Here is a 13812-nt window from a genome sequence, read left to right as displayed (position 1 = left end):
TTCTCCTAACACCAAGCCATTCTACACATAAACTGTCCCCTCACAAGAAAAAATAAGACTGTGAACAATAATTTCAAAGATTTTTCTTCTCTGTGAACAACCGAAATCATATAAAAATAGAATTATAAAACAATTGTAGTGGTGGGAGTCCTACGAAACTGATGCCTTAAAAAAAAAAAAAAATCATGGAGGCCCTTTGCTATATATATACGAGCAAAACACGAGCATCTCTAGCAAGGTCACTCTGAATAAACTTGAATGCTCCTCCCTTTCTGAGCCATTTCAGTGAGGTGTTTTCAAGTCAGCTCTCCTTCACTAGCAGATTTACCATTTGTAAAGATGATCCTTTGCGTGGGAACCACATGCTAAAATACTGGCAAGAGAGTAATTTATTCTTCATTCTAAAAAGCTTTACGAGGATACAAAGCTTTACAAAGATGTCAAGATGGTTTCCCCTTCACACACTACAATAACACACTTTTATTGCGGCTTCATATCCAATTACTTGTTTGGTTTCCTTTTACCTTCTAGCTCTCCTCAGGGACAGGACTCTCGCCATTTCATAATGGCACATCTGTAATGACCATACCATAAACTGAGCGTGCGCGGAGCACAGACAACTACATTTTTGGAGACTCTGTCACTCTCAAACAGAATAGAGTTCCCTCACTTATCATGATTTTGGCAATCTCACATAGATTTCTGAAAAACCCTATTTTAGGAAGAGCAGTAGCAAAGATGCTTAAAAATTGAACAATGCTAAATAGTCTAAATTAAAAAAAAAATAAATGCAAGTATTTGGGATTTTAGTTTTACTACTACAACACTGGGAAGAAATCCCCTGTAAAAGGCCCAACTGAAGTGTTTGCTGCACATGGACACAACCTTTGTATTTTTGAGTAAAATACCACTGCTTTACACAATAACTGTTTGTAAATCATGCTACTTTGTATAACAAAAAAGACTAACTTCTTCCTCTTGGGACTCCACTCCTACTCCCCTATAAGCAATTAAAACTGAATTAAAATTGTAAAGTGCCTGAAGAGCCACCCAAGGCCTCAGGCACCTCACGCCCCAACAAGTGCCCACGGATTTCTGCACCTCCCAGCCCTCACCTCACCACCACAGCACCTCCCCGTGGGCGGGCTAAGCCGTGCAGCTCCTCTGATTGGCCAGTAGCAGGGAGGCGCGCCCTCTGATTGGCTGCGCACCTCACTGGTGAGGGTGTGATAGGCGGGAGGGGGCCTCAGCTCCTGCCTCCGCTGAGTCATCCGCCATCTTCGGCGCCTCTCCTGCTACCATGGGTGAGGCGCCCTGCAGGGGCCTGGCGCCGCCCATGTAACGCACTCAGGCAGAGCTAATCCTCAAAAATCGCCCTATAAACACAACCAGCCCTCTTTCAGAAACTCAGGGCTAGAGGAAGCAGACACACAACTTTGTGTGACAGTGAGAGCAGATAATCTTTAAAAGCGGTCTACTATCTGAAGAAAGCTGACCACAAGAACAGTATTGAACATAAAAATGTTTATTGCGGCTGTTGTTGTGTTAGAACTGTTACCATGTCATCAGCAAGTGCTGTGGCAAAACAAACGCCATCCTTGTCTTCTAGTCACAAAATCTGGTCTGTATTTCAGCACTGGTCCCTCAGCTGGTTGCTCAACTCCTGAAGTTCAGCAATCAAGTTGTCCATAGTTGTCACTTCATCAGCTATCTCGCTGCGAACCTCCTGGCTTGTTACATCTACAAAAAGTTGCTGCAGGACAAATAGAAACATGATTTTAAATTACACTTAGAGTTTCTCTGTTTCAGCAAAGAGACAGGGTTCAGCAGCCTCCTCATCACTATCCTGCCTCCTGTATTTTTAGCACCCACAATAGTATCCCTCTCACTGTAAAGTCTATTTTGTGACTAACAAATAGAAGGCATATACATACATACACACACTTGGCGTAGACCTGCTGCCTCTGCCACCTACCTGGTATTTTGTCAAATGGGCTGAATCCCCCTGGGAAAATTGGGTTTCTGCTCTGACCTGACTACCTATACTGAGTCCTAACAGGGTCAAAAGCCATGGACTTTTGAGTTTTACCATGAAACTCAAACTTGACGAGTATCTCAGACTGCCTACTGCAGATGACTAACCCACCCGCCTATAAGGTAGTAGCTGGGAATTTTATTGACCATTTTCTCAGTGTCATACTTTGTTGTAATTTTCTCCCAAACCCCAAATAATATATGTTTTAACATTTGGTATCAAGACGTGCATGGGCTGAGACACGCATCTGTGCATAATTAATTCAGACGAGAAAAAAAGCACTAGCAAGTACTAAAAATAGTTTGTTCTTTAAGATCATAAGACATTAACAAAAACACAAAGCAGCTAACTCATGAGCAATCATAAATTTCATATATTTACTGGGAAACCATGGGGGAGGAATGCTAAACGACTAGGCTTGAGGTACACAAGGTCTGACTGGAGCTGGACCAGAACATGTTGCTATTGCAAGGCCAGGAGCTGTCATTTCACTTAATATGGAGGCTACGAGAGGTACCACTCCACATAAACATGGTGGGGGAACACCCAAACACATTTCCCCTTTATTATGTAAAGGGAGAGTGATTCACATTTCATATGATACAACAAAAAAACAATGTTTAGAGACAAAACAAACCCAGAAAAGAAAAGCTGTTCCGCAGTACATGTCATCATTGTATCATCAAAATATAATGGGACAACACAGATACGTAAATAAACAAAAATGTACTTAAATGTCCTGAACCACGGTTTTCAATGTACTTCAGACCAGTCTTGTCACTGAACAAAGCAACATCTTCCAAGAAAATACAAATGTTCCTGCTGCAAGTACAGAGGCTTTTCTGACTTTCAGCCCCAAAACCCCACACTGAAGATGTGACAAAAGTTTGGTTCTTTCTGGCTAAGACAGCTCAATAAATCAGGATGATGTAATTATTTATTCATTTTTTTCTCCACACAGTTCAAGAGTTCTATTCAACTAGATGCAGCCGGGGTTTCATGCACCATGGCTCTTTGGACTTGTGCCTCCTGTTTCCCCACAACAGTACCCACATTTCATGCATTTACGATACAGCTCCATGACCTCTCTCCTGTTCGGAGACCCCACCTGTCAGATCTGAATGATGCACGGGGCCAAGAAGCAGAAGAGAGACCACTATGCTATTTGCTGGAGCATGTGACTGCCCAGAAGGCCCTGTACAGAAAGGAGCCCAATAACAGCACAATTTCTCAGGGCAACTTTTCGCAGAGTCTGGCCACATCATATGTGGCACAATGCAGGGACTGGATTCTCAGAGATGGAAAACCAAGTAAAGGTGAGAAGTCTGAGAAGCACCATTGTTTCACCTGTACAAGACCTACTGATTTGGTCCAACTGCATGTCCTGACTATGAAATTTTGAACTTTAAAAGATAAAAGTTCAAAATTCCATTCCTTTATTCATTCTAACATATGAACTACCAAGTCTGCTCTTTGACCCCCCCCCCCCGCCCCCTTAAAAGTTTTTTTTTCTGTATTAAAAGAAAAAACACAAAAACAATTGCCCACTACTATTTATTCATGAGGAAGCAAGAAGATGCTGCTGTTGAGTTTGGACACAGTGTTGAACTGTTTGTGCATAGCATCTTACAGAAGATGACTGAGGTTTTTAAATTACAATCAACGTGCTTTGGACATTCAATTTGACTTCAAGTTAAAAATAAGATGGATTCTTGGAAAGTATGTGAAAACAATTAGATCACACCAACAGCTTTATCTCTACCATGTCAGTTTTCACAGAAATGCCATAAAGCTTAGAGAAACCATCATTTGACAACAATGTAGATATTAATTTAATTAGCACCTTCGGGAATTAAAAATACAATTTAATACACCCAACTATTCTTAATCTTTGAGAGACTGAATGATCTAGCATAATAAAAAGCACCTGTACTGTTTATATCGTTTATGTCAAGTATTCTTGCTTTCTCTACAGGCATACCCAATCTACAGGCTTTTTCTACAGGCTTTTTTTTTAAACCATTTTTTGAATCAAAACACAACATACAAATTATGGCCTTTTTTTTTTTTTGTCCACATTCCTAAGACTTACATATGCTAGTATCTAAAAGCACAGTTAGTTATGGAGCTGGCTTGTGTCTACTTATACAGCTTTCCAAGACTCTTATCCTTAAAATTATAAGACTTAAAAGAGCGAGCCAAGTTTAACACACTGATGATGGATCAACACTTTGTAACACAAGCACATGTTATAAAACTTATGCTCTGCAGTTCACATTTACTAAACCTCACACACAGCCAGGAAGAATACTTCTTTAGGACATTAAGTGCATTTTGAACAAAAATGTAATTGAGAACTGACTGATGTGGAATACACAATTGTGTCTCAAGCTGTGGCTGTTGTCTCACATGAGATAGTGGATAAAATTAGGATAATAATGGTGCAGAAACAGACTTGGCTCTTCGGGTGACTGGCTACAGAGGCAGAAACTGTAACTCCAAAAACCAAATGTGATTCAAACATGACAACCTTTTCCAAATAATTACTATTTGAATTGGTAGAGCATCCATGAAAACCTTATTAAATATGAATTTTATCTCAGTAAATGTTTCCAAAACACTTTCAAGTGATGTAAAGTAGTCCTTACACACTTCTGTCCCTTCTATAGGTTTAGATGCACTTTCTTCTCAGACTACCCCATGCTCCCCATGATTAAGGAACAGGTCTTGAAATGACTGATTTCTTTCAAACAATTCAGTCTGTTTGCCCAACACTAAGTACAATTCTTACTTAGTCTGAAAGATAACATTGAAATTTTACAGTAGCAGTCACATCCTAGCAGGAAGAAAGGAAATAGAAGTCTATGTACAACTGGAATCTTTAACAATGTAGAGGTGAGCATCTTTTTGATGACACACTGGGACAGAAAGATATTATTTTATCTACAAATGACTTAAAACAGAAAAATGGGATCTTGCAACAGAAGAAAGGTATTTTGTTCAAACATTCCTACCTTTGCTTTGGATGACAAGCCACGTAAGTTGAGCCGAGCTGAAGAAAGTATCTGTAAAGCTTCCTGATAATTAGATTTGTGCCTGCTGCATTTCATAGCAACTAGAATCCAAACAGAGAGGAGAAGGACCACAAAACAAACAATCAACAAAAAATTATCTCTATATCAATAATCTTCAAAAAATGTTTAATTAAAAATACCTTGATACTTTCCATACGTGTTTGAATGCAATATCCTAAAAAAGAAACTCAAAGAAAAAGAATAACAGCTAATTTTGAGAAAGTCGCTCTAGACCCAGTCTATGACTAAAGGAATCCTTAAACATCAATGTTACAGCACAGAGTGAATATTCCTACTGAGTTTAACTTCTGTCCGTTTCCCACCCATAAAGTATACGCACAACCATCTGGGTGATGGTCTGGCACTGTCAATCAAATGTGACAATTTGAGGACTGAATGAACTACTGATGCATTTTCACTTGCACTATGAAATTCTTAGACCATGAAATACATCGGTAAACATGGAATCAATTGTGTTTACCATTCATAATGTTTGTTGACTCACCTAACACAATCTCTACTTCACTTCCAGTCTGGGGTGTTCTATGTTACAAGACTCCCCAAAGTAGGAATAAATATAATGAGTAAGGCATAATTTTATTACTTTGCTTGATAAATATTTGCTACACTCTTCATGTGTAATATTAACTCTTCTCAGGTAGAACATACCATGTGCAACCTCTACGGCTCCTTTCACCACTTCCTTAAAAGAAGAAACATCTTTCTCCCAGTCACTTGACTGAATTTCACATTTATGTGCCTTTGTAAGATACTGCAGTGACTGCAAGAAGAGGAAAAAAAAAAAAAAAAAAAGATCACTATGCATGAAAACAAACTAGGAGACTAGTTTAGTTTTAAGTAGTTCTGAAATTGATGCTCAGTCCAGAAAACAAATGCATCTTTACTGTGTTTGATTTTCTTTGAGTTGGAGTAGTATCCTTCTCCACAACGGTAAGCACCAGCTGTAACACAGATGTTCTTCACTGATATTGTATCTCAAGTATGACAGGCATATGAAGTAACATGTGTCTATTTTTTATCTTTTAAAAATCTGTCTAGACTGATGGATGTGACCCATGTTTGCCAAGTCATCATAATTAAATGCACACGAAAAAGTGGAAAATACTTGTACTCACACTTGGAATAGCAATTTTGTAACTATTAAATGCATAACTGAAAACAAAGCTTTATTTCTACATATGTATTTTTGATGAGTATATATTTTACAGACATCTATTAGTTGTCATACTGTACTAGTTCTCACTGTGAACAGGAAAAATTAAGAAAATAATTGTAAACAATATGGCAGGAGCAATTCAATTAAGAAAACAAGTATAACAAAGAGCATGAAAGACATGAAAAGGAAAGCTTTTGTTTTCCTCTAGTTTAAGGACAAGAAAGAATAAAATCTACCAACTCATCTCATTATTGTAATTTTTGTTTACAACAAAACTGGACAATGGAAATCCGGTGATGTAGTATGAGAATTAGTACTCCATTACTCAGAAGAAGAAATAAACAGTTCTTGAGTGAAATTAATTATGTTTGTATTTAAGGAGGTCATGAATAGAAGTCAGGACATATCACAGCCCAACATGATAAGCATTATTCATAGAATAATCTAAAAATTTATTTCATTAAATCCCTTAGCTCACTTCATAAAAGTTCAGTTGACTAAATCAACGCACACAAATCAATAGGAGAAAAAAAAAAACACTGAAGCAAGAATCAATTTTTGCTTTCTTGTTTTGTTTTCTTCCTATAGCATCAGAAATACTAAAGACAAATGTATGGGAAAAGTTGCTTGGCTTGGTTCAATGACAACTCTTCAATCATCTTTTTGAAGAGTTCAAGTATTATATAAAAGGAAGAAAAATCTTTCAGTGCAGTACGTGTACAAGAGCACAATAAAGACTTCTGATTGCTGCTGAATGGCTGCAAATGGCAGTAAAGACGTATTAAGTCAGACCAGAGCAATTTTTTTTTTTTTTTTTCCCCCATAATAACTTAGGTCACAGTTGGTGGTAGCACTGGACAGCAGAGGCAAGAATTCCAAGAGAAGGAACAACAGGCTTGTTTACAGCAGTCTGATTTCAATCTGCATGTATCTGAGTCAGAGCAGCAAGTTTTGCTGATGGATGTCAGGGAAGGGGAAGAATTCAAAGCCTGATGGGTTGTTTGTTTGCATTTCTGGATCATGGATTTATCCTGGAAGGAAACAGTTATGAGCTAGGGAGAATTTAAGGAACAGAAGGTTTTCAGTGACCTGGGTCTGGATCAGCAGGCAACTTGAAGGCTGGAAAGATTATTTGGTGGGAGAGGGGTGGACTGGGTTCAGCACAGCAAATAATGTAGTGTTCAATTTGGTGGCAAGTCAGATACATAGAAGTTTAAAAAGAAATATATACTAGGTTAAAGTTAAAAAAAAAAAAAAAAAAAAAGCAATGGTTTTACTAACTTGTAACCCCCATCTGACTTTGATTCAGTTTACAAAGAATTGTGTTGAATTGTAGCTGTAGACCCTAGTGATTCATAGTGTCAGATGTAACATCAGAACAGAAAGGCAAACAAACAGTAAAAATAACACCACAAAAACCCCTCTACAATATCCAGACAGATAAGGTTGTTCTGTCAGATGAAGTGTTAGGTACAATGCTGATTAAATATAATTAAATCCACATTAAAAAAACGTATTGCATTATGGAACAAAGTTCAAACTCTGCATTTGTAAGGAGGTACATGATCCTATGATAGATCTTTTCCATTTCTATGTCCTATGATGCCACAAAATAATAAATAATACCCTTTAAGAATTCACTGTCCTGTTGAACAATAAATGTGGGTTGAAAACTGCAATAATACATCTGGAATTTTTCTGAAGATAACTATATTCACTTAATATCTGACACAAGATGATACTTGTGCCAAATAAATACTCAGTTTTTCACATTTTTGCTTTATAATATATCGGTGATAACAGAAAAGCTACCAGTGGCTCTCTAAGTGTATTGTAAATTAGTTTATGTCTTGGCTGTAGACAGTTTTGCTGTGTGGTACCATCACACTAGGATACTTGGACATGCACATAGGCATACCTTAAGTATTTATAAACATGATCAGAGTTTGCAGGGCAAGCTAGACCACATGTTCCATAACGAGTCTGATTAGGAAACACAGTTAAATTCCTGTCTACTCTACAAATTGAAACCATGTTTTTTAACTGGGTTAGTGAAAAATACTGTGATGTAACCAGATTCTGATATGATTACATTTATAGTATAGACAGGGCCTCTGCTCGTTTGCATGTCTGAGTAAGAATCTGAGGATATATTACAGGATATTGCAGTGTCTGTATTTCTGAATTCTAAATAGGCCAAATACCTTTTCTCATTCAGCTCTAAAAAAAAAAAAAATAGGGAAGAAAAAAGAGGGAGGAATTGGAGCTATCATGGACACTGACAAGGACTAAACAAGACATTTCACAGAGCAGAGCATGAATAGGAAGACACTGAACAAGGCCCAAATAATTACAACTTTAACTCCACAGCATACAATTCGTAGGCCCAGCTATCTGCATAATATACTGGATATCAAGTGACAAGCAACCCTCTGACTGACATTTTTGCCCTGGCCAAAGGCATACCCCCATTAGGAAACACATACTGAATGCTGACCTTGTGTATTTTCAGCTTCAGTGAAGATCTGATAACCCATAAGTATTTTTGGAGGGTGCAAGGCTATTTGAATTTTGGAAATTCAACACCAAAAAGCACAAAGCACAGTCTAGCGTACAACAAAGTAAACACTTGTAGCACTGCAAAGATGTTATTTTTGGAAAATGCAGTCATCTCAATTACACAGGAAGTGATAGGAAAAAAGAGATGGAAGTTATCATAGCTAAAAGAGAGACAGGTAAAGAAGAGCCAACAGCTTAACAGGTTAAGAATTACTTAGCAATATTAAATCCATTTTAAGGTGAGGACAAAGTACTTTTGCACTGGTGAACTCTGAGTAACAGACACCCTCAATGGACATTTTTCTTTAGAGGTGTCAAAGAAGAATTTGGATGGCTTATGATGCCACTGGATCATGCCATTATGATCTATTTTTTTCCCCCAGAAGGTATATCTTGTCTTCAGAACTGTAGATCCCAATTAAAAATAAAAACATAATATAGCTATTAGATTGATGCCAAGGAGATCTTCAGAATATGAATCCAGGACAATGTACATGTATCAAGTTATAATGTTTTAAAATAAAATACTGATAAAAGAGATTGTTTAAAAAAATTAAAAAATTGATGTAAAACATCTTGGTCCTGTTAGATATTAAAAATGTGTGGTATAGAAACATGAGAAACAGAAGATAAACTTATAGAAACACTAAAGCAAAACATCTGGAACTAGTGCATGTCTTACTATCGTACTTAGTTTGCTAGAGAACAAAGTCTGTACCATAAGTGCGTATTGATAAAAACAAAAATCACAACACATTTACCTTTTCAATATCGTCACTGCTATCACTCTGTCCATTTCCATAAAGTTGGGCATAAAGTCTCCAGATTTCCCCGTCATTTGTCACTCGTGAAGTCACTCGGCCGAAGAGCTCTTGCAATTTCCCCTTCAGTCCACTTGCTACCTCTCCAGTGCGATCTGCCATTCCATTCACTACCGCCCTGACCAGAATAGCCAGCACCTTAAAAAAAGCACCAGGAAAGTTTTTGTTTCACCTCAAATCAACATTAGAATATATAATGAGCATCTTGGTATCTCTAGCATTTGGTCTGTGTTAATGGATTGGTTAAAAAAAACAAAACAAACAAAAAAAAACACCATAAAAACCATAAAAAACCATGGTAGAACCATATAGCAAATATAGGATTATATGAATAATCCTCCATATATATATATATTCTTCAAATATATGAAGAAATACGTTATTAGAGGAATAAGTCAACTAATTTAAACTCCATCTACAAAATTCTATGGTTGGAGAAGATAAAGAGGTAAAAGAGCTAAGATAGAAATGTTGGGTTATCCTGACAGCCTAGCGTGCTAGAGAATAGCATAGGAAATTGCAGCAGCATCACAAAGATATTTTTACCTTGTAATATGTCTATAAAAATATCAGTAAACAGGCTGAACCAGAGGATTTGTGGCAATGGAAGATACTGTTGTTTATAAGACCTTTATTTAGTTGCCTGCAGAAACTGAAAGTTATAAACTGGATGAAATGGAAAATTGGAAGTCAACTGAAGGCTACCCTGGGAAATTCTGTGTTTAACGTATTTCTAGTGAATTACTTGTCAAGTCAGTTCAATCAAACTTTTTACAAGTACTTATTTAATGACATTACTTTCTGAGTCACTGAGTAGAGAATGTGGGATCTGACCTGCAGAAATGCTGAGCACTTGCAGCTGCCGATGAACTTGATGGGAGCCAGGCTTTGCATGTATGAAACGCTACATAATACCAAGTACCCCAGAAAAATAAAGCAAAGCGTGAGTCTGGGTCTTGAAGTGGACACAGAATTAGAAGACAGTTTCACTGCACCTCAGTTTCTTCTCATGAAAATGGAAGCAACAAATGTAAGTCAGTGAAGGCACTGAATCAAGTTAGAAGAAACTTAAACCCATGTAAACTATGGCTTAATGAGAACTACCTTTCCTGTGTAGTACATGAGAGAAACCAGCAAAGAAATAATCTTAACAATAAAAATAAATGGAAGCCTCTTAAGGTTTTCATTCAAGATAGGCAGGTGAAGGGTGTACAAATACTCATTTGGCAACTTTAACACGTCAACATTTTTGTCCATAAATTCATATTTACTATGAAACCACATTAATAACAATACTAATATCAACCATTTAATATAAAAAAATTTCAAAGATGATTTGTGAATAACCAGAAACCACAGAAAATATACTGCTACTCTAGCAGAAGTAGGGTGGTGGGGCATCCTCAAAAAGATGTAGTTTAGTGGCAGAAAGTAAGATAAAAATTATCACAACAAAGGATATTACACTTTAAATAAAAATATGTGAACTTTGATATTTATGATGTCATCTTCCTAAAACATTTCTTATATAGAATGACTTAGCATACATTCTAAGGACTAATTGCTGAGTTTAATCAAATATAAGTCATTTGCAAAAAAAAAAAAAAGTAATCAAATCAAAATGTCTGATCTTGTTACGAAATAAACATTTAACAGGAAGTGAAAAACACTCTACATCTCCCCAGTCTCTTTTCAGATTCAACAGCAGAAATATCTGAACATCAACTAAATGCACCCTCACCCCCAAAACCATAAGAATATATCAGGTACAAAATAATAGCATGTTTTTATTTTCCATAATAAAGGGCTCAGATTTTCACCTAAGGTGATAGAAAATCTGATCAATTATTAGTAGTCCAAAAGTTCTGAAATTCATATTGCATTCATGTTTTGGAAACTAAGGGAATAAAACCCAGCATTAAACCAATTGGGTGTTGTACAATTATTTGCTTGAAAAACACAAGCAAGTGCTGATTTTTCCATTAGCTTAGCATTGTCATGCATAACACAGAAGAGGTGTAAGAAGAAACTTTGTGGTCTGTTTTGAAAAAGAACTAAAGCTGGTCCTGAGGATCCATATATGTACGACTTCTCAATTTCTCAAGTTTATGGTAACAAAATTGTTTCTCTAAACCCTAAAAGTCCAGATGTGTATCACACATAGTTATAAGAAGTTTTATAGACAAATATTTTATTTGCACATTAAAAAAGTTTCCTCGGTCAGTACGATTTAGCGACTGAAACGTAACTCTTATTCCCATAGAGTTCATGCTTTGCTTTCACTTTAATCATAGTAATTTCTCATTTTTCTGTAATTCAGCACGTAAGCATTAGCAGTACAGCAGTAAAAATAAAACCAGCGTGAAAGCCCTGATTAAAGGGTCCATTAACACTAATGAATGATTAACGCTACTTGGATGTGCCCAACTGTTCAATAAAGCTATTTAGAACTGCAGGTGACTTGTGCTAATGATCAAGAAGTAGTAGTAGTCTAACAGAGCTTTCAATTTTAGACCATTGCCTATTTTAATTTATATCTGAGAGAGTTAAGCTGCCCCATACACTGAACTGTTAAAGCAATACTCTACTGCCCAGGATCCTACACAAGCAGTAGTGTTGTTGTTGGTTTTTTGTTAGTTTTGCTTTGCCTCTTTTAACGAGCTGTGCCCCATATGATCACTGTGCTCACTATTTGTGGTTAGTATGTCACATCTGCATTCTTCTTCCTCCTTTTATTTTGTGAATGTGTGTTTACCAAAAACTAAACAAAAGACCACAAGGGAACAAACCTTAGACATACTAAACAAACACAATCTTTTTTAAATGCTGTGATCAGTTAGTCTCATTCCACAATTGTTCTCCAAACAGTTTCTTTCATATAAAACTTCACTTCAAACCATTTTTAGAAGCTTAACTAATGCAAATCAAGCTTGACAGTGCTTAAGAAAAGAACCTTCAGATACGAGATCCAAAATGAAAACTCTGCAGTTTAGCTCTCATTATACTCCTCCCAAATTAAACTTTTGTAATAAAGACAATTATCATTAGTGAGCTACTTAAAAGAAAGATGATTTCAAGAAGTATCAATCCTCTCTCCTCAAAATTCCCTTGCAGCCTTTTATTAGAAAAGGGCCCGTCAATATGAACCACTGAAGTGAGGATGGCATTTGATGGGAAGGGTACAAGAAAATGTGTTAGATTCTCAAAAACACGGAGTTGCAGAGGAACCATATTGTCCATACTTCTGAATTCATATTTTTTGACAGTACAGGATGAAAATCTGGTTTCTGAAAGCATAGGTAATCAGTTTTTCCAACTGCAAAATAACTTTGTTATTTACAGAACAGCAACTTTCCCAGTAAAAAAAATATTTCTTGTTTCCGCAAGCATGCACGTTGTGCAAAACAGTGTCATTAGCAGTTGCAGAAATTTCTTGGCTATATTTACAGCCTCAGATTAATATTTCAGAGGCTGACAGTTACAGCAAGCTTTCTCCTCAGGTCCTTTCCAATGACTCATCTACTTGCTGAAGTTATAGATAATTCATCGAGTAAGTTTTCAAGGTATATTTCTCAGTAAGTTCATGAATATAAAAGCAAATATAGATATTTAAATAATTTTAAGAACTAGTAAAGGGAGGTAAGAAAACGCGTTTTAAATATTATAAGGGCCTACTAGGAAACAGGGACGTCTGACAAGTACTTCCCCTGCTGTAATCTTTTATTGTATTGTTGATCATTTATAAAGAGACCTTCTGTTTCTCCTTATTAAGTTCTGTCTGCAGAATCTGTACATACTTGTATTCAGCCTCATGATATCCTGATCTCAGAACCTTTGCCGCAAGGATAACATCATTTAATTACTAGAATAACTTAAAAGCTAAATTTCTCAGAGCTCCATTCTGAACTCAGAAGTCTGGTGCAGAAAGACAGCAATGACATAACAGAAATCACAGAGGAAGATATAAATGCCTTACTGTTATTGAAAGAAATCAGTGATTTACGAGTATGACTGGATACTATGCTGAAATTAAATACATATCTATGTATTTGTTGTAATTACACAAACCAAGGACATTCAAAATTATAAATATTCAAGTGCACGCTCTTATTTGATACATTCAGTCTCCCAAGAGGAATCCTGCAA

The 13812-nt window shown here is 36.6% G+C and overlaps 1 protein-coding gene across 2 annotated transcripts in view; it reads right to left on the bottom strand.

Annotated features, from left to right (window-relative positions):
• Positions 1-1509: 1509 nt before the first annotated feature.
• Positions 1510-13812, bottom strand: part of TTC27 (tetratricopeptide repeat domain 27) — a 109774-nt gene continuing 97471 nt past the window's right edge. The window contains exons 17-20 of one of the 2 annotated variants that reach the window (XM_035321922.1): positions 9607-9804; positions 5779-5890; positions 5050-5150; positions 1510-1750 (exon numbers count right to left, since the gene is read on the bottom strand). In XM_035321922.1, the coding sequence (XP_035177813.1) occupies positions 1631-1750; positions 5050-5150; positions 5779-5890; positions 9607-9804 (531 nt within the window). In that variant the 3' untranslated portion in view covers positions 1510-1630. Of the gene's footprint in view, positions 1754-5049; positions 5151-5778; positions 5891-9606; positions 9805-13812 lie in introns of both variants that reach the window. The other variant, XM_035321921.1, reaches the window with a different exon arrangement.

This window comes from Oxyura jamaicensis, chromosome 3, assembly GCF_011077185.1.
Source record: "Oxyura jamaicensis isolate SHBP4307 breed ruddy duck chromosome 3, BPBGC_Ojam_1.0, whole genome shotgun sequence".
Classification (NCBI taxonomy): domain Eukaryota; kingdom Metazoa; phylum Chordata; class Aves; order Anseriformes; family Anatidae; genus Oxyura; species Oxyura jamaicensis.
This window is presented reverse-complemented; position numbering and strand designations above follow the sequence as displayed.